The 20,857-nt window shown below is 45.7% G+C and overlaps 1 protein-coding gene across 1 annotated transcript in view; it reads right to left on the reverse strand.

Moving 5' to 3' along the window:
* LOC114486512 (activin receptor type-1B-like) overlaps nucleotides 1-20,857 on the reverse strand; it is a 23,104-nt gene that overhangs the window by 1,313 nt on the left and 934 nt on the right. Inside the window, exons 2-4 of the mRNA XM_028491506.2 lie at nucleotides 4,214-4,453; nucleotides 3,136-3,384; nucleotides 6-194 (exon numbers count right to left, since the gene is read on the reverse strand). Of these exons, the coding sequence (XP_028347307.2) occupies nucleotides 6-194; nucleotides 3,136-3,384; nucleotides 4,214-4,453 (678 nt within the window). The remainder of the gene's footprint in view (nucleotides 1-5; nucleotides 195-3,135; nucleotides 3,385-4,213; nucleotides 4,454-20,857) is intronic.

A 20,857-nucleotide genomic window follows, 5' to 3' on the forward strand; every position in this document is an offset into this window, starting at 1 on the left:
ATGGCGCAGCATGACTGTCTGGTATATCTCTGCTTCCCGGAACCAAGACCGCTCTTCACGAGAAGAGAATATTTTCACAGCCACATCACCACCCCTCCAGCGGCCGCGCCACACTTCTCCAAACCGGCCCTTGCCAATAATCTCCTGTAAAACGATGGTTCGGGCCACTGTGCGCTGGACAAAAAGGGGTAACCCTATGGACCAAAGAATGGAAAGAAAGCAGACATTTGTGTATTTGCTGAACTTTGCAACGCCCACTCTCACTGCCACACTGGAAAAGTCCTTATCACAGTGCCTCCGTTCTACACTGGTCCACTGACCACGGAGAGCTCGGCTTCCCCTGCATCACGTCCAGGTAATCCTCCGGAGGCCTAAGCTGTGCAGCACTGAGAGTGAGTGAGCGAGGACAGGGAAATGTGTACGATTAGCTCTTCCTCATCTAAGCAGTTTCTCCTCCCAGTTAGTATGGATGACAGATCTGAATATAAATGTCTGACCGGATTTACTAACTCTTCAGCCAGCCTCCCAGGGGCCAATCCACCTACAGCTGCTTTATGTGGAAGAGGAAAGCGGAGGTTTGAGTGCTGGGAGCCGCCTCTGGCTGCTCCGCTCATTGGCCACTGGAGGGCAGTGCTGCGTGGCCCATGAAAGCCGACGTGTGGTCAGGGCCCACCAGGCTCCCACCTCTCTCCAGAGAGATCAAAGTTCTGCTCACTGGGAGCTCCAGATGCAGGACGGGGGACTACCCAGGCTTATTCTAAGATTACCTTTACTGTCTTTATAGGACTCGTTTATCGCCTCCTTTGACCCAAGCAGTGTCTGCCTGTCTCTCCAATCACCCCCACCATCATGACTCTTAACTCTCCCCCTCTCCCTGACCAAACAAATAAACGTGTCATTAACTCCGAAGTTGTTTACTGTATGTTTAATACTATGCAGGAGGCACTTGCATAAATGATCTCATTGCCTCACAACCACCTATACGGTAGGTGTTGTTATTATGCCCATTTTACAAATGAGAAAACTAAGCATCAAAAGGGAAGGTTAAGTAACTCATTCGAATTCCTACAAGCTGTAAATGGCAAAGCACCTAAGACTGACTCCAAGGTTTATGCTTTTAACTCCCATAGTACAGAGCCATCAAATGCTTCTCAATTTAGCCCCCTCCTTTCCAGGCCCCCCCCTCGCTGGCCCTCGTCCCAGCCCTCCTTTGGAAGACTTGCAGTGGGCCTCTGTGCCTCCCAGCTCACCCGCCTTGCCCTGCGCCCCCTAACAGGGGGCATAAAGCACAGCAGCGCAAGGCTTTCCCACCCTGGCCTGCGGACAGCATGCTGGCCTCTTGATCATTCCCTAAACACCCAGTGAGCATTCATGGCTTTCTGTCCTTCTTTTGCTCAAGGGTTTTCCCTTGGCCTGGAATGTTCCCTGCCCTCTTACCACTCTCAAAACGTCCGACTCATGACCCCTTTAGACACGACCTCCTCTGTGAGACCCTTCTCCACACTCTCTTCTCTCCAATCCTGGCTTGGCCTCTTTCTCATTTTGTTCACCCTGTATCACCCAGAGGGTATTCAACACATACTTGTTAGTGTGAACTGAAAGTCACACAAGCAGCAAGGACTTATTACTTTAAGTCCACAGAATTAAAACCCCAGCACCTTGGAAGCTTTGCATATTCTGAATTAAGAATGGACTAAACCATCCAGAGAGGAACAGTTATTAATCATTTTACTCCAGATGATTGGGTAACTGCCCTGGACCTGCCCTAACCTCAGCTAATCCTGATCTTAAAAAAAGACTCCAAAAAACCCGAGCAACCCTCCTCCAGCAGCAAGTCAAGTCACAGAGTCAGCCAGTTCTAACCACTGCCCTACCCTCTTTCAGCAAAGAACAAGCCATATATTTTCTCTCTTCCAAAAATATGCAGCTTTTAAATATATCCATCATCTTGGCACTCTCTACTGCAGAGCTTAATAAAGGCAAAACCACAGAAACTCAGGAGATGTCAGAGCTCAAAGTATTCCTGTGCTCAAGAAGGGATGTCTGGCCATGACTGATGGCATAATTTCCCTACAGAAGAGTCTTGTCACATGGCGAGAAAACATACATAAACACACACAAAACTCTCACAAATATGATCCTGTCTGTCTTAGTTAGAATGGTAACGGTGACCTTTGTGGATGATTTTTTTCTATAGGAACAGAATACCACCGTCACTAAAACAATTGTTTATCTTCATAAAAAGACTCTTTTGCAGTCATAGCCACATCTACCAGCTAGCTGAGCTCTACCCTGAGACTGAGACAACCCAACTCCCTTTATCCTAAATTCTAGTCTCAAGTCAAGGTCCACCTAAGGAAGGCTTGGTCACTAACAGGCAGCTCTGGAAGTGGTGCTGATGCCATGCTGGAGGCCCCAGCTGCCTTTATTTCAACCGCCACCAAAAACCCTTGGGTTGGGCTTCCCTGGTGGCGCAGTGGTTGCGCGTCCGCCTGCCGATGCAGGGGACACGGATTCGTGCCCCGGTCCGGGAGGATCCCACATGCCGCGGAGCGGCTGGGCCCGTGAGCCATGGCCGCTGAGCCTGTGTGTCCGGAGCCTGTGCTCCGCAACGGGAGAGGCCACGACAGTGAGAGGCCCGCGTACCGAAAAAACAAAACAAAACAAAACAAAACAAAACAAAAAAACCCCTTAGGCAACTGGCACAAGTCAATGATTCACCCAACCCTGGCTCTTGGCTTTACTCGGTGTCCTTAAACTCCCCCTGCGGTTGCTCGCAGATCAATGATTAGCTGCCACCACCTCACAGGAACCCGGCACACTCCTGTTTCTCAAAAGGGGCCCTGAAACTGAGTACTCCACTGCTCAGGTGGAACCAGGTGAATTTTAATAGCTGTACGGTTACAAGACTTGGAGAGGCAGGGATTCTGGAATGGAGAGTTTTGCACCTGACCTTTGGAATTCCAGAGAATGAAAGATTTTCTGTGAACCCCATTATCTTATCTTATTACGTGTCAGACTCCAAAAGAAGGGGAATTATGAAAGCAAATGGCCAGCCTTCTTCCTGAACACTCCATCCTGCTGGGAGGCAGTGATGAAGGCCAACAGCAGACACGAGGCCTGAAGAAGCGGTACCTGAGCCAGACCCCGACGTGGAGAGGTCGTAGACGAGATCCTGGAGCGTCTTGTCCTTGGAGAGACACATCTCACACGAGGGGTCCTCCATGTCCAGCCTCTGGCGGTTGTGATAGACGCGCTGATGATAGTTAATGACAAGGAAAACAATGATGATGATGAGAAACAGGAGGAACACTGGGCCGGCAATAATGCCCACCAGCTCCACAGGGCCCCACATGGAGGGGTGCTCAGGCTCCTTGAGGTGACCTGGGTCAGGTGAGAGAGGAGAGGGAAAGAACAGAGTAAAAATGAGGGAACGCCACGGCCTCATTTTTCCCCGGCTCCTCCCTCCAGGTGGAAATGACCTTTTCCTCTCCCTGTGTTCAAGGTGCCCTTGATCTCTCTGGTCTTACTGAGCTTTGTATCTGCCTGGATGCTCTCAAATGCAAATCTCTCTAGTTAAGGTACCCTTTGCAACAGTCAAACCCACAACCCGCTCTGTAATTTCACAGCATTTCATGGTGCTCTTCCCACCTCCACGCCCCAGGCACGTGCCATGTTCTGCTTCTCCACTTGTGACGGCCTCTTGAAGCTCGGCCCGGTCTCTCTCTTCCTCCTCTGATCTCCCCAGTCATACCTCCTAAATGGCGGACCTGCGAAGGGTGGTGTCTAATACTCCTCAGCCTTGATGGCCGTACTTTCCAGCTCTAGTTCCTCTTCCCATTTTGCCATCACCATCACGCCAGAAGCTCCCTTCAGATGGTTTAGGGGCTGCTCCTTCAGGATCAGCCCCAGGCCCTCCCGTGGGGATCCCTGCCTGGCTCTTCCACATCCCACCAGCTGCCAATGGCTGCTCAGCCACGACCCAAATCGCAGCTTTCACCTCTGCGGCTCACTCGACAATCTGTTTCCCCCATCCTCGAATCTACAGACCGGACCTGGGAGGAATGCCATCCCATGTCACCTCCGGGAGCATCAAAATGGCACCTTTACCTATCCTCCAACAAAGGGATGGGGGCAGAGTAGAGAAGGATGAAATGACAGGGGTGCCCTACCTCCACGATGAGCCAATAGTCCAACAAGGGTGTCCACTCACCGCTGGGCACCCTCAGGTCGATCTTGTTGCAGAAGTCAGTGTAGCAGCAGTGCGTGTTGCGCAGATCCTCGGAGCTCAGGCAGTAGAACGGCTTCCCAGCGGGGACCAGCTCCACTTTGGGGATGCAGGTGCGCACATGGTGCTCCATCCCATCCAGGTTGAAAATGGAAACCATGCAGGCCCCATCTGTCTCACACGTGTAGTTGGCCTGTAAGCAGCTGGTGCACGCACAGAGCAGAGCTGCGGGAAATTTGGGAGTGGACATTGACATCAATGGTGAGATCTTGTCCTAGGTCCTTTTCCAGACTTAGAATACAATCCCCTAGCATACTTGATGTTCCAAAATAAGGCGCTTTTATAGAGATGGGGCCAGAAAGATGACATCGTCAGTGGGGGCCCAACCTTTTCACCTGTTTATTCTGCTCACAACAAGGCTTTCTGGGTCCCACCATTGTCCTCTAAGTGCTCTAGTTTATGCCTACAAGAAACAGAGAAACTGCCTTTTTAACTTTGCTTTAGACTTAGACTTATTAAAAAAAATTGTTTTGTGGCTAGGAAAGAGGTCTTCCTTTAAATTTAGAAGCCTGAGGATGGGAGGAAGGCACCTTCCCTTCGGAGACTAGAGGACCCCTCTCCCCACATACTCCATCTGACACCACCCGGCTTCCCTGGAGCCATCATCAACCCCATCTCCTTTCTCTGCACCAGGAACGCCCACAGTTTCCTGAATGCAGTGTGCGTGCTCTCACACATGCTTTTGCTGCAATGCTTTTTTTCCTAGCTAATTCTTACAGTTCTTTAAAATTCAGCTTAAACGTCACTTCCTTTGAAAAGCTTCCCGACTAGTCCAACAACCTCCTCCATCCTTTAGTCCCCAGCAGGTGCCTCTCTCAAGACGGGGCAAAAAGAACACCTTCCAAAGAAGATAATATTAGTGCCTACCTCATACAGTCATTGTGAGGATTAAATGAGCTAATGCATAGAAAGTGCTCAATAAATCTAACCCATTCTGAAAGGCCACTGGATATCACTTTATTTTTTAAAAAATTTATTATCTTATTTATTTATTTTTGGCCGCACTGGGTCTTCGTTGCTGTGCGCGGGCTTTCTCTAGTTGTGGCAAGCGGGGGCTACTCTTCGTTGCGGTGTGCAGGCTTCTCATTGTGGTGGCTTCTCTTGTTGAGGAGCAGGGGCTCTAGACCACAGGCTCAGTAGTTGTGGCACACGGGCTCAGTAGTTGTGGCTCACAGGCTGTAGAGCGCAGGCTCAGTAGTTGTGGTGCATGGGCCTAGTTGCTCTGCAGCATGTGGGATCTTCCCACACCACGGCTTGAACCCGTGTCCCCTGCATTGGCAGGTGGATTCTTAACCACTGCGCCACCAGGGAAGCCCTGGATATCACTTTTAAAAGTACTATATATTTTTTTTTAAATTTTTTTAATTGTTTTCTTTCAAATAGGTAGTGCACACAATCATCTCTGGAACTAATGAGTTTGGCTGGGTGTGTATTATCCCTAAGTGTGCACTGTTGACAGGAAATTACTGTAAATGAATTTGGTGCCTCTGAAAGCCAGTTCGGCAGCCCTGGAATCTGAAATCCTTTATTTATCCGTCTAACAAGAATAGCACAGACAGCAGCCGTTGGTTCTCCCCAGCACTGTCTCCCATGAGCCTAACCCAGCCCTGACCCCTTGGGATGGGCAGGAGGGTGGCTTGAGCCACTAGGATACTGAGGTTGGGACTCACAGTGCTGAACAAAGCATTCGCCCAGCGGGGATGCAGGTGGCAGGGCCCACCCGAGGCCCCGACTGGACACTAAGTGAATACTATCTGGATCCCAAGAGGGAACATATTCAAACTATGGCCCCTGGAGAAGAGACATTTATGACCAGTCCCGTGAAAAACTAGCCTGTCGTAACTCACCCCTTTCGGCTGTAAACAGTCTATCTTTGTCTCTTCCTCTAAAACACTGGAAGGCATCTCCTGGCTTTTCAAGTCCAAAGACAGATTCTAAATATCTCAGGGTCCAACCCCCTCCTTCCCCAGGCTTTCTGTAAGTGACACGATCCTTGCCATCCCCACCAAGGAAACAAAGGAGGGCGAGCACAGACAGGTAAATGGACAGTGTGGATCTTCACTGCACCGCCTGTGGGATTTTTCTCACAGCGTCTGATCAGAACCCTTTCTTCTGGGAGAAATTCCAAAACACGCAGCTACCTGCTGAAAGGCTCGGGTAGTGTTATATTTTAAAGGCAGGAAGTTTAAAGCACGTACCCTTTAGACTAGGATCCCAAACATAAAAGGAATTTTAAAAGTAAATTCCTTCTAAATTTCCTTCTTCTTGCTAACTGAAATTTACTTCTGCGACTCTCAGAACACTCAGCCCAAACCTCTTTGACTCACCCTGGAGTCCTGACTACTCATCCACAAGTGCAAACGCCCATTCCTCTTTGTGTCAATGGGGACATTCAGGCACAAAAGGGGTCCCCGTGGCGCGCACACCTCTCAATACACGCGCCCCGATGTCCAGCGATGAGAACAGCCTCAGGTCTATTTTGGGAAGCAAGAAGGGAAAGCGAACAACTCCCAGAGGGCTATTCTGAGCACAGTGGGACACGCGGGCCAGACCCGCAGCCGCCTTTGGAAAAGCAGCTCACTTCAGAGTCCGTCAATTAGCAGGCAGGGAACCAGAACCTCTGCTCCCAGACACGCACTCTCCTTTCCTTGGTTCATGGCCTCTTTCACAGTGATTCATTCTGGAGAACGAGCACACCCACACGTGGCTCATTATTTTTGGGAAGTACTTAAACAATCCTGGTGTAAGACAGGAAAGAACAAAAGTGATGAAATCTATGCTAGACGGGACGAAGAACGGAACTGGGAGCAGGGCCGTGCGGCTCTGGGATAAGGGACTGGGCAGGTCCCTGACTCTATCTGGGCCCCGGCCGCCCAACCAGAAAATACCATTTATGTTACAGAGATGGTATGAAGATCAGCCCACATCTGCTAAGTACCGTGGGTACTCTGAGAAGACTGCTCACATCTGTGTACATCTCTGCTTTTACAGAGTGAGAAGTCTGAAAAAGCTATTTTTGCGATAACCATCACTACTGCCCACACCACTGCAGAGGTTTCAGTTACTCTCACTAGAGCCACAGGAGAGCATCATGGCAGGAACAGGCCACACAGACCCAGGGCCCAAATACCAGCTCTAGTGTTAGTCACATGGCCTTGAGCAAGTTAGTAACCTTCCTGCACCCCAGCTGCCTAATCTGTAAAGTGGGACTGTTAATTACTTCACAGTACTATGTAAGAATTACATAAAATAAGAGATTTAAAAAGTGCTTAGCAAATAGATGCTCAATGAATTTTAATCCCTCCCTTCGATATAAAACTCAAGTAAACACAGCCACGTACAATGTGTCTCTCTAACCACGAATTAGGAAGTGCCAAGTGACAGCAAGACCACAGCAAGGAACTGCTGCTTGAGTCTCAGCTCTGCCAGTAACTGGTCGCATGGTTTTGGGCAATTCATTTAACCTTCCTGAACCTCATTTTCCTCACCATTAACCAGAAAGAAGGGGCTGAACCAGATGACCTCTAAAATCCTCCAGTTGAAATCTGAATCTAGTTTGCTTTTAAATTCACATTGTCTGTATCACCGATTCAACACTGGGAAGTTCTGCTTTAATTCCATATACCTTTTCCTGAACTTTAAAGACAGACTAGTCTTTAAATTGTCTTCTGTTAATATTCATTTTTCATTGAAACAAAGTAAGTGACAATAAAATTATAAAAACATCTGAATTTACTAAAACTTTACTAGTACACTAAATAAATCACAAACCTAATTTTGATTTCTTTGAAAAGTTAAATCTGGACTAATGATAACAGCCCTTTATAATCTGTTTCATAGTGACTCATCAGGTGAAATCCGCCTACTACACGTGTACATAAACAACACATACCTAAAACTCTCAGTGTTCCATCACCAAAGAGTTACGTAGTAGAAACAACACAATTAGGAAAGCCAATGGCAGAAGAGTAACAAAATCAATCTACAGAAAAGCAAGTTAAAAAGTGGTCTGAGTGAAATTCTCACTAGCACAGCATTTTGTTACTAACAAGCTAGTCAAACCTGAACTAAAGACATTTTGGCAGGATTTGAACGTGGTTCCAAAGTATGATTAGAAGGCGGTCTGTGGTAGGATGTCAAAGCAAATTTGATTTGTGAGACAGGCTGTGTTTGGAGGACGGCTGACAAGTCCCGACCTGGGCAGACTCTGTCTCACTGCATGTTATGGAGGCACTAACACACTGGGCCTGAGCAAAGGCAACCCCACCGCAGGCCCTTCTCTCCTGCCCACGGCATACTCTAGGAGGATACAGTAAGGCTGTTGCTCACTGGAAATTCCCAAGAACCACCATCCAGGACTAAACTCACAGCCACTCAATCCACATCACTGGGGAACAGGATGTGGGAGGAGCAGGGTGGGGGCACCGACCTCAAAAGGTAAGAGGCATGCTGCAAAACACCCACCTTTGTCCTGGTAGATGAAGGTCCGCGAACATTTTAAAGCTACAGTATCTATGATTTTTAGCTTATGTATGTGCTCCTTGGGGATGGTAAGTTTCATCAATTTAGCGTGGAACAGTGTCCCATTTAGGGACACTAAACCCGCCTCTTCCAAGCTTCACTGGGCAACCTTCTAGTTCTACAGGAGCTAAAATGTGGTGCCCAAATAGCCTGTGCCACCCTTCTTCTTCATGATTTTACAACTTGATCATAAGCTGCCTCTGAGCCCTCATCTTACCAGATGACAGCACCCATCAGGCAGGCCAAACTGATAAGAACAGCCTATTACAACCCATGATTATTTTAATTATTCTTCCATGGACCCTATCCAAACTCCCTACAGCTTACTTGGGATAGAACAAAGACTACAATTCTACACAACTCTGTGATCCTGAATAGCCAAGATGATCTTGGGAGGAAAAAAAAAAAAGAAAGAGAACAAAGTTGGAGGGCTCACACATCCTGATTTAAAACTTACTACAAAGCTACAATTATCAAAACAGTATGCTACTCCCCGAAGTACAGACTATAAATCAATGGAATAGAATTGAGAGTCCCAAAACAAATCTATACATCTATCATCAGCTGATTTTCCACCAGAGTGTCTACAACATTTTGGGGGTGGGAAGACTAGTCTTCAACAAATGGTGCTGGACGACAAGAAATCCACATGCAAAAGAATAAAGTTGGACCCTTACTTCACACCATATACAAAAATTAACTCAAAGTAAGTCAAAGACCTAAATATAAGAGCTAAAACTTATATTCGAAAACTTTTAAAACTTTTAAAATGAAAGTAGGGGTAAATCTTCATGACCTTGGATTTGGCAACAGTCTCCTAGATATCACACCCAAAACACAAGCAACAAAAGAAAAATAGATGAATTGGCCTTCACCAAATTAAAAAATTTTTGTGTCTCAAAGGACAATATCAAAAGAGTGAAAAGAGAACCTACAGAATGGGAGAAAATATTTGCAAATCATGTATGTAGTAATGGTCTTGCACCCAGAATATGTAAAGAACTCTTAAAACTAAACAACAGGGCTTCCCTGGTGGTGCAGTGGTTAAGAATCCGCCTGCCAATGCAGGGGACACGGGTTTGAGCCCTGGTCCGGGAAGATCTCACATGCGGCAGAACAACTAAGCCTGTGCGCCACAACTACTGAGCCTGCACTCTAGAGCCGGCGAGCCACAACTACTGAGCCCACGTGCCACAACTACTGAAGCCCACGCACCTAGAGCCTGTGCTCCGCAACAAGAGAAGCCACCACAATGAGAAGCCCGTGCACCGCAAGGAAGAGTAGCCCTCGCTCGCCACAACTAGAGAACGCCCGCGTGCAGCAACAAAGGCCCAATGCAGCCAAAAATAAATAAATAAATAAATTTATATTTTAAAAAACCTCAACGACAAAAAATAATTTTAAAATGGGTAAAGGACCTGAACAGACATTTCTCCAAAGATATACAAATGACCAAAAAATACATGAAAAGATGTTCAACATCATCTCAAATGCAAATGAATTTCAAATTCAAATGTAAATCAAAACCACTTCACACCCACTAGGAAGGCCATAAGAAAGTGTTGGTGCAGACTCAGAGGAAACTGGGACCCTATACACTGACAGTAGGATCATAAACCAGTGCAGCCACTATAGAAAACAGTTTGATGGTTCCTCGGTAAGTTAAACATTGAATTACCATATAACCCAGCAATTCCACTCCTAGGTGTATATCCAGAAGATTGAAAACAAGTGTTTAAACAAAAACTTGTACTCGAATGTTCATAACAGCACTATTCACAACCGTCAAAAGGTGGAAACCCAAATGTCCACCAAACATAAAAAGGATAAACAAAATCTGGTGCATGTTCATATGATGGAGTATTATTCAGCTATAAAAAGGAATAAACTACTGATATTCACTACACTGTGGATGAACTCTGAAACATTATGTTAATTGAAAGAAGCCACATACTGTATGAGTCCATTTATATTAAATATCCAGAAAGCATTATTAGTGGTTGTTAGGGGCTTGGGGGAGAAGATGGGGAATGCTGGCTTAATGGGTTACTGGGTTTCCTTCAGGGTAAAGAAAAAGTTCTGGAACTAGAGAGTGGTGATGGTTTGTGTAACATTATGAAGGTACCTAACACCACTGAATTATACACTTTAAAATGGTTAAAAATGGTTATATGTGTTTTACCACAATTTTATAAATACCATAAATCTCTGTAAAATAGTATGTATAATATAATCTCAATTACAAAACAATAACAACAAAAACCTAACACGAGCATACCCAAAAAAATGGAGGTACAGTGTCCTTCCCAAGTCCCTAGGCTCTCAGATGTCCCAGGAACCTGTAAACTCCTAAAGGAGGGAACCAGTGTCCTTCTCTTCTTCATTTTCTCACTGGTATCCAGCACAGTGAACAGCAAATAGCACCATGCTTAATAAATCTCATTCAACAGATCTCAGCCTAGCAATCTGAGCGCGAAGGGGCTCTGCCAGAGTGGACATGCTTTTATCCGTTTTATATACCTGTCTACATTTTCATTTTTGAAAGAGTTTTACTGCTTTAAGAAGACAAAAAGAAAAAAGAAAGGGCTTCCCTGGTGGCGCAGTGGTTAAGAATCCGCCTGCCAATGCAAGGGACACGGGTTCAAGCCCTGGTCCGAGAAGTTCCCACATGCCGCGGAGCAACGAAGCCCATGCGCCACAACTACTGAGCCTGCGCTCTAGAGCCTGCGAGCCACAACTACTGAAGCCCGCGAGCCTAGAGCCCGTGCTCTGCAACAAGAGAAGCCACCGCGATGAGAAGCCCGTGCACCGCAACGAAGAGTAGCCCCCGTTCTTTGCAACTAGAGAAAGCCCGCGTGCAGCAACGAAAACCCAACGCGGCTAAATAGAAAAATAAATACATTTTTTTTAAAAAAGAAAGAAAAAGTTGTTCAGTAATTACTGATTTAGACAACTGCCAAAATGTTTATGAAAATCTTGAATCGGGTTTAAAAATGGAGGTGTCTGGCACTAAACTATCACAAAGTAGAGGTAATGTTTGTTTCTCCGGGGTGGCGGTGGGGGTGGGGAGACAGCGGGTGAGGCTGCGGAACTGACACAGTACCAGGCAGAAAAGTCCTGCTGCGTTAAAATACACCAATCAGATGCTACTGCTAACAAAGACTCAAGTTGCATTTCCAGCTTTCACAATCATCAAAATTAGATTGTAAAACGACACTAAAATAAAACAAAACAAAAACTCTTAAGTACCCAAGAGCCATAATAAAGTCAAATTTTACATGTGTAGTTGGTGCTATCTAAAACATCCAAAAAGTATACTGGTAAAAAGCACTTATGAAAAAAATGTAACTGACTTAATAAAGGAAGCTATTTGTATGACGAGGGGAAAAAACGCACAGATTTAACAATAAGACATTTGATAAGCTTGGTATTTAATTTCAATCTGGGAAAAGGTCTCGGAGTGGGTTTTGCATAAGAGAAAGGTGTTTGAAAAGCCAGCTCCACACTATATCTATTCTACAAACTGCCTTTCTGACATTCTACTTGGAGACAAACCCAACCCCAGAGAGCTGTTTAAACAAGTTCACCCTTAAGCCTCAGGTCTAGAGAATGAAAGCTTTGTTCTCACTCAAAAAAGACGTTTGATGTTTATGCTAAGGAGACCTGTCATTGCGACTTAACTTATGGCTGACTGTAAATGCCTGAACATCTAGCAAGGGCCCACCTGCTGCCCAGGAGAATGTCAACGTAAAGCTGGAAGGAGTGGCATCACTATGACAGAGCATGTCCAGTGTTCCTGGGACCTAAGTTTACAGATTCAGCCGTCACATTCAAATTGCCTACTAGTAACTTGGTATTTCTCCTTTACTGACAAGTTTATATTGACGTGTACAACCATTCCGTTTTCTTTCTTTGTTGTACTTAAGCAGACACACTCGTGGCTCATTAGAGCAGGGGAGGGTATTTATCAGTGGTAGTCCTATTTGCTTCCTGACCTACTTACTATACTATGGACGTGTGCAGAGGCCACAGAGTACATCACGGTTTTGAGGGAGAAGAGGGATAGGAATGGTTGTTTCAAGCAAAAGAGGGATAGGAACGGTTGTTTCAGGCAAATGGGACAATGAAGGAGAAAACAAAATCAGCCAGGACGGAGAATAAAACTAAAGAGGTTGAGATCAAGTCCATCTGGCTGGAATAAAATGGGTAGGTGGTAGAATAAACAGAGTAGAATAAACAGATGCAAGAGGTGAGGTAGGAAGTGTGATTAGGATGTTCCAAGTAACTCACAAATGTTTGCAGCATTTTGAGAGACTGGGATAAAAACTGTACATACAGGAGATAATAAAATTACAGCAGGACAGAACTAGAATTATTTACCTAGGATTTTGCTGAGAGGATGGAAAAGAAATGAATGAATTCAATTAAATTATTAAGTACTTAAAATACGCAAGGCTCTGTGATAGGACAAAGACATATAAAGAAAAATAAGGTAGTTCCTAGCATCAATTTTTAGGGGGTAGAGAAGCGAGACTGGGAGAAGCAGAAAACTATAAGCCAGTGTGAACCTCTATACCACTGATATGGACCAAAGAGAAAAGCAGAGAGGATGGAGTCACTGGCTGGGGGATAGGAGGAAGACAAAGTGGGTCCCACACTGGAGGATGGCTGGATTTGGATTTGGCTAAGAAGGCCAAGACCAAGAAAAGCACAAGGCATGTTAGGTCCAAAGTAAATAGATGTGACAACAATGCCATAGTTCCAGTCAGAGACAAGGGCAGTAAGGGAGACTAGGCCAGACTGCATGGATTGTGATGCCAGGCTAAGGGGTCTGGAGTTGATCCTGGAGGCCAGGATCAATTTGATGATTGATCCTGGAGGCCACATGAAAGTGACACAGAAGGTGCACTTTCCAAAGTTAAATCCAGTGGTAGGAAGGATGACAAGGGAGAGACAGGAGGCAGGGACTGGTTAGAAAGCTACAGGATTTAGAGCATGTGCTTTGGAGTCAGACAGACTTTAGGCCCACTGCTTAACCTCTCTATGTCCCAGTTTTCTCATCTGTAAAATGGGAATAAGAGTGCCTCAGAGAATAGTTGTACAGAGTAAGCGATGTAACACAAATGCTCAGTGTAACACTTGAGTAGATAGTATACATTCAGTAAATCAGATGCTTTTATCACTACTGTCATCCTAGTGAATGAGAAGGGTCAGAGCTCTTTGTGGTTTTATGGTTCTTCTAACAAGCAGAAGTCAATTTGTGTGTAAACGTCTCAATGGCAAGGACAGATTCGTTCCTCAGTATCCTTCTCAACATTAAGCTTGGCCCTGCATATTAGGAATGAACATTGACTGAATTTGATTCAAGCTTATCTACTACAAGTGTAGAATGTAATGTATACAAACATACACCAAGACTATACGCAAAGATTTGGGGTAAGGCAGGTTCAACACAAATACTTATTTTAAAAAATATCCTTGGGCTTCTCTGGTGGCGCAGTGGTTGAGAGTCCGCCTGCTGATGCAGGGGACACGGGTTCGTGCCCCGGTCCGGGAAGATCCCACATGCCGCGGAGCGGCTGGGCCCGTGAGCCATGGCCGCTGAGCCTGCGCGTCCGGAGCGCTCCGCAACGGGAGAGGCCACAACAGTGAGACGCCCACGTACCGAAAAAAAAAAAAAAAAAAAAAAAAAAAATCCTTCAATTCACAGATTCCTCAATTCAAAACATCAAAACCATCTAAAAACCTTATCTCCAAAGCACGCACAATCTCCTCTCTCCTCCAAACACTCACAGATATCTAGGAAAAGGTAACAGGCAGTAGGTGAAAGCCACATGTGGTCAAAGGACTTCTTTCCACATGCAAGGTCCATCCATGGGATGACAGGGTACCAGGTCTTAAGGAGCCTCAAGCCTATCTTGGGAGAGTTCTCTTATTTCCCTCTCCTGTTTTCCTTCTCCTCACATCACCATCTGACTCACCACACACACATTTTTAAAAACAACACCTATTTACTATTTCACAGCTTCTGTAGGTCAGAAGTCCAGGCACAGCATGACTGATGTCAGCTGGGGCTGCTTTCTCATCTAGGGCTGGGACCTCTCTCAAACTCACTCGTTGGGACCTCTCTCAAACTCACTCGTTGCTGCCAAACTCTAATGCCCTGTGGAAGAAGGACTAAGACCCCCATTTCCCTCCTCGCTGATGGCCAGGGACCACTCAGCTCCTGAAGTCAGCCTGCAGTTCCTACTCATGTGGCTCCCATGGGCAGTTCATACATGGATGTTTACTTTCTTCCAAGCCAGTTGGAGCATCTCTGCCTTGGTCTTCTGCAATCAGCTGAGAAAATGCTCTGCTTTCAAAGGGCTAGCTTGATTAGGTCAGGCCCACCATGATAGCCTGCCTGTCTGGAGATTCACTGATTTAATCCCTTCACAATATAGTTGACCCTTGAACAACTCAGGGGTTAGAGGCACTGACCACCATGGAGTCAAAAACCCAAGTATAACATAACAATCATCCCTCTGGATCTGTGGTTCTGCATCCACGGATTCAACCAACCTTGGACCGTACAGTACTCTAGTCTGTATTTACTGAAAGAAATCCAAGTATAAGTGGACCCGCGCAGTTCATACCCATGTTGCGCAAGGGTCAACTGTACTACCTGCATTCATGTGTGACTGAGTAACTGGGAAAAGGTGTATATATACTTAAGGCTAGGAAATTTGGGGAGAGGAGAGCAGCGGGGGGACTGTGGCAGACAGAATCACCTCGTATTTTATTTCTTTATTGTCTATTTCACCAGCCAGAAGGTACACTTCACCAAGGAAAGCATTTGTCTCCTTTTGTTTACTGTTGTATCCCTGCACCAACAACAGTGCCAGGTATATGGTAGGTGCTCAAGGGTTAAAGGAACCTTTAGATCACCATAGCAGTACTCGATATATATATATATATATATATACACCTGTTTAGTTTATTCACAGGCTGGAAATGGGACTTCTAACTGTATACATTAAACTTTTGGTTCAGTGAAACCATTCAGGAATCCTGGGAATTCCACGATATAATTTTCTCTCTGCCACAATCATTGTATGGCTTTTAACAAAATACCGTTGATTCTCGTTATTCATGGATTCGTATTTGTCAATCTGCCCACTTGCTAAAATTTATTTATAACTCCAAAATCAATACTCTCAGTGCTTTCATGGTCATTGGCAGACATGCGCAGAGTGGTGAAAACTTTTGAGTCACCCAATGCACACATTCCCACTGAGGCTGAACAAGGCAATGCTCTGGCTTCTTGTTTTAGCTCATACTGTTAATATGTGTCCTTCTCATGGTATGTTCAGTGCCAGGCTTTTTGTATTTTTGTGTATTCTTGGTGATTTCACTGTTTAAAACAGCCCCCAAGAGCAGCAGCTTAGTGTTCCGAAGCTCGAGAAGACGGTGACCTGCCTTACGAGAAAGAAAATACATATACGGAATAAGCTTCATTCAGACATGCATTATAGTGCTGTTGGCCCTGAGTTCAATGTTAATGAATCAACAATGTAAATTAAATGAGGTGTCTTTAAACAGAAACATGAACAAGAGAAAGAAAATACATATACGGAATAAGCTGTTGGCCCTGAGTTCAATGTTAATGAATCAACAATGTAAATTAAATGAGGTGTCTTTAAACAGAAACACGAACAACACAAGGTTATGTACCGATCAGCTGATGAAAACGTGTGACCAGCAGCTGCAGGGACCTAACCCTGTGTCTCCCCCGGGAGCAGTGGTCCAGTATTTGCTAATCCTGTGTTCAAGTGGGCCTCACAGAACACAGTTATGGCAAATAACACGACCTGACTGGATTAGCCCCATTTTACAGATGAAACAATGAACCGGACAGGGATGTGAAGTGGCAGCCCCCAGCGCACTCCAGCACACCATCCTGTTTTATTTCCTTCACAGCCCTCATGACTGATAACTGTGTTTACTCATTTATTTTCAGTCTGAGCCACTGCAATAGTAAGTTCCATGAGAGTTAGGGATTTTTGTCCATCTTGTTCCCTGTTACCTCTTCATGCCAAGAACCATTCCAGGGACATACCCAACCGAATGAATAAAGAAACCTCCTATATGTAATTGTGTAAATATTAGGGGGATTGATACTTTAAAGGGAAAGGCAGTTACTTCCATTATGTTAAATTCAAAATATTTAGCAAGACAAATGCAGGCTTCAGACTAAGTGGAGAGAGAAGAAAACCAAAAAGAACACCAGAGCTGCCTGAAGTGGAGCTGTCTCAGACACCCGTGGGCAGGTAAGACTGCTGGGGACGGCAGCTGCACAGCTGCACCAAGCTCCCGAGACTCTACAGAGGAGGAAGAAAGCTACACTATGGAACAGTATTTATCTGCGACGGAAAGGCCAGCAAGCAGAGAGAACAGGCAAGAGCAGAGATGCCGCCTCCAGGCCCAGCCGCAGGTTGAACCACGTGTGAGAGACAGAAGCTGAGGAGAGCAAAACCCGAGAGCGGGACTCGAACCTGACCGTGATGCCGTGCCTGCAGAGTGACAGAAATGTAGCCGAGACTGCCGGGGACTGGCGGCTCTGGAGCCGATTCCCTTCAAAGGTTTGGACACTCCTAGTCCAGGCGGAACTGATGGGCTCCAGAGGCCTGCAGCACTTCCAGCATCGGGGGGAACTGATGCGCAAGAGGACTCCAGGATTTTCTTCTTATGAATACAGAGAGGAAAATGAGATAAGACCCTCTTACATCAACCCTACTGTAACAGACAAATAGCACAAGAACTCGAGACAAAGAGGCGGGATTCCAGAATTAATGTTCACGGCTGCTCTGAGCAAAAACTGAACAGTAAACAATAAGGATTTCAAAATTAAAACAAAAGAGCCACTTCAGTATTCTAATTTAACCTTCAAAAATAAAGAAGATCTCAAGCACCGTGGACTGAGAATTCCATTCCACCTCAACACCCCGTACTCCTGAGTTATTATGAGAACAGACTGCGACGCAATTCAACTCGTGCTCCAAAATGCAACAAGCAGCTTCAACAGGCCATGCTGGAAGAAGCAGCACGCCTCATCATCATCTCCTGATTCATATTTTGGTAGCAAGGTTACAATTAGCTCACCGGTGGAGAATAAACCTATTTATAACACAGTAGTCCACCTGAAAGACACAATCATCTAAAAAGGTTTTTAGACAAAAATGAAGTGCAGCTTCTTCCTGTACTGACTGCAGATTCCCAAGGTCCTTTCAGATGAAGTCCTCAGTCTAACCTTCCTGTGTTCACAGGCACCATTCTGGCCACCTCTCAGCCTCCATGTTCTTATGTAACATTTACATAGTGCCATAAACATACCCGGAGTTGCGTAAGAATTAAAACGTTGCCAAACCAATAAAGCCTAAAGCAGGTCACTCCCTCCAGACTGCCTTTGATTACCAAAGGTATGCTGCCCGGCCTAAGATGTAAGGGCCTGTCAAGAGACAGAAATTAACTTGAGGAAATCTGAAACGGGTCCACAAAAATGCACAAAGAAGAAGAAATTAACCACACTGTGACATATGATGCTTCTATCAATCCCAAGAATTATTCTGCCCCATAAGATAAAAAGTAACCCAACATTGCCTGGTCCCTGAAGTCAGAAACTGTGTCTAAAAATACCTCCCAGCCAACTGGCTATCAGTAAGTCAGTCTCACAAATGTCCCAATAAGAGCGACACAGACTAGTTCCTTACTTTACAGAGGCAAAACTGAGGCAGTCACAGATAGGTTAAGTGCCTTATTCAAGGACAACCTGTAAGGGAGCAAAGTTCAGGGGCTGGAAACCAGCCTCCTCCCTCCATCTGGCTCTAACCTTTAACCAGAGTAGCCATTTTATTGTTTTAATCACATCTGTTCCCGGAGCTCTTAACAAAACTAATCTGAGATTCTCTTTTCCTCTATGAGAGTTCACTTTCACTGTAGTTCGAATTCATGTCCACTCAACAAAATTACAAGACTTGGCCTGAAATTAAATTTTTAGTTTACTCACAGAAATTAAAAATATTCCTATCAGAACCTCAAATGTCTCCCTTGTTGCTTTTGTCTTAAGAAATAAATATCATGCTCTCCTGCTACTAATTCAATTTTACATTTTCAAGTACTAATGTGAAAATTCCAAAGGCAGGCCTTAAAACATGGCCCACATATCAAATGATGCTGTTTATAACCTGGAACTCATGCTTCTTATCACTGGCCTTTTACTGAGTCGACATCAGTTCACTATTTAATGCAGACACCGACCCCTTGCTGCCCTCACGTCCTGTCCAAGTACCAGGCATCAGGGCCGGCCGGTTCTGCCATTCCTCCAGCCCGCCTAGAGGAGCACAACAGAGGAAGTGCAGGGGAGGACAGCAATCAACTTCTTGTTATCCCACAGCCTCTATTTTCCCAGAACTGATGTCTTACTTGAAGCCTTTTGCAACAGTGGTCTCTGTAGCATGCACTATTGGCAACTAGATGTGTCCCGGAAAAAACTGTAGTGTCTGGCCAAATTTAAAGGCCTCCGAGAATGTTTGCTGGACACACAACCTAATTTCCAATTTACCAAAAAAAGAAAGCAACTTCCTATTATGCCCACCCATCCTCACGCCAACAACATCCATTTCAGGAAGGTTACAGAAAATGAACTCTGCCCCATTCAGAACCAGCTGGATTATCAATTAAACATTCAAGGCTCACAACAAGAAATATCCCACCAGACACTACACCAAACCAACAGGGACACGGCTGTTAAAAATCTTGGATATATTAGGAACAGGATAAAAATTCCTATGGAAGGAATTTAAAGATTTATTTATCACATGTAAAATGACAAACCTGAAGACTGAGTCTCCTTACTTACTACCCTACTAGAGAAATAACATCGTGTTACACACTCCAAGAACATGGCCCATAATAAGGCCCAGCAAACATTATTCATGAAAACCATGAATTTACCACCAATGTCAGGCTGTGTTCATAAACCTTCACCATGTCTATCAGACCCCACGGTGCATTACCTATGCCACAGAGCAGCGAGACCCAGGAACATGCATGAGGCGCCTTAGCAGAAGCATTAGCCTGTGAACAAAGACCCCACCGCACAGGCTGCACCACTGGGAACAAATATCAAGGCTGGAGGTAATGAACTTGTTTTTGAGACTCCAAAGTGGGATGAGGTCTTTTGTTGATTGTCTGGTTTACGAAGGAAGCCAGAACCCACCTGAGAACCATTCTTTTTAGTGGAGAGAAGAGAGCCACAGGACATACATTTGATCTCCCACTGCTGGAAGGTTAGGGGCTGCTGAGAAGTCAAAGCAGCAGGCTTTGTACATCGGGAGCTTATACAGACCTGATCAGCTCTCCCAGATCTATCTGTGGGTCAATAATCACTTCAATATAACTGCCAAGTATAACCTTCATCTGCTACCCCAATGCCAACACGCATTTGAGACGACTCCCTTAAGTTAAATATTTTAGGGTTTCATCTGCTCTCCTCAAGCCCCCAAAGCCTCACAAACAAGACACTCAGCTGAGCGTCCCACAGAAAGGGGCTACCTCTGCAGCGGGAAGGGTGCGGGTGCTACCAGGGAGCAGAAGCCTGTGGGGTTTGGAAGGTAAGGGGTGTGTGAGGTGGGGGAGTGTGTAGGGAAGGGGCTGGGGAGAGGGATTGTGCGGGAAGGTAAATAAATCCTGCCCAAGGGCCGGGAGCCGCTCCAGAGCTGGGGTCTTTAAATGATCTTGGGGGTGGGAGGCAGGTTCTAGGATGTCACCTGAAAGGCATCCACAAAGTGACGAAGTGAATGGGCCCCCTGGGGTAGGGTGGGAGAGGCGAGGTGAAAAGCAAATACACCTAGATGCAGATTAACTGTTCTGGAACTAGGTTTCCTAGGGTTCGAGAGATTCCAAAGCCAAGCTCCCAAAACGTTTAGGGCCCTGTTGGTCCCAGTGCCTCCACAGAGCTTCCGCGGGGCATGTGTATTGGAGCGGGGGGGGGGGGGGGGCGGGCCCCCC

Source organism: Physeter macrocephalus, chromosome 6 (assembly GCF_002837175.3).
Source record: "Physeter macrocephalus isolate SW-GA chromosome 6, ASM283717v5, whole genome shotgun sequence".
Lineage (NCBI taxonomy): Eukaryota > Metazoa > Chordata > Mammalia > Artiodactyla > Physeteridae > Physeter > Physeter macrocephalus.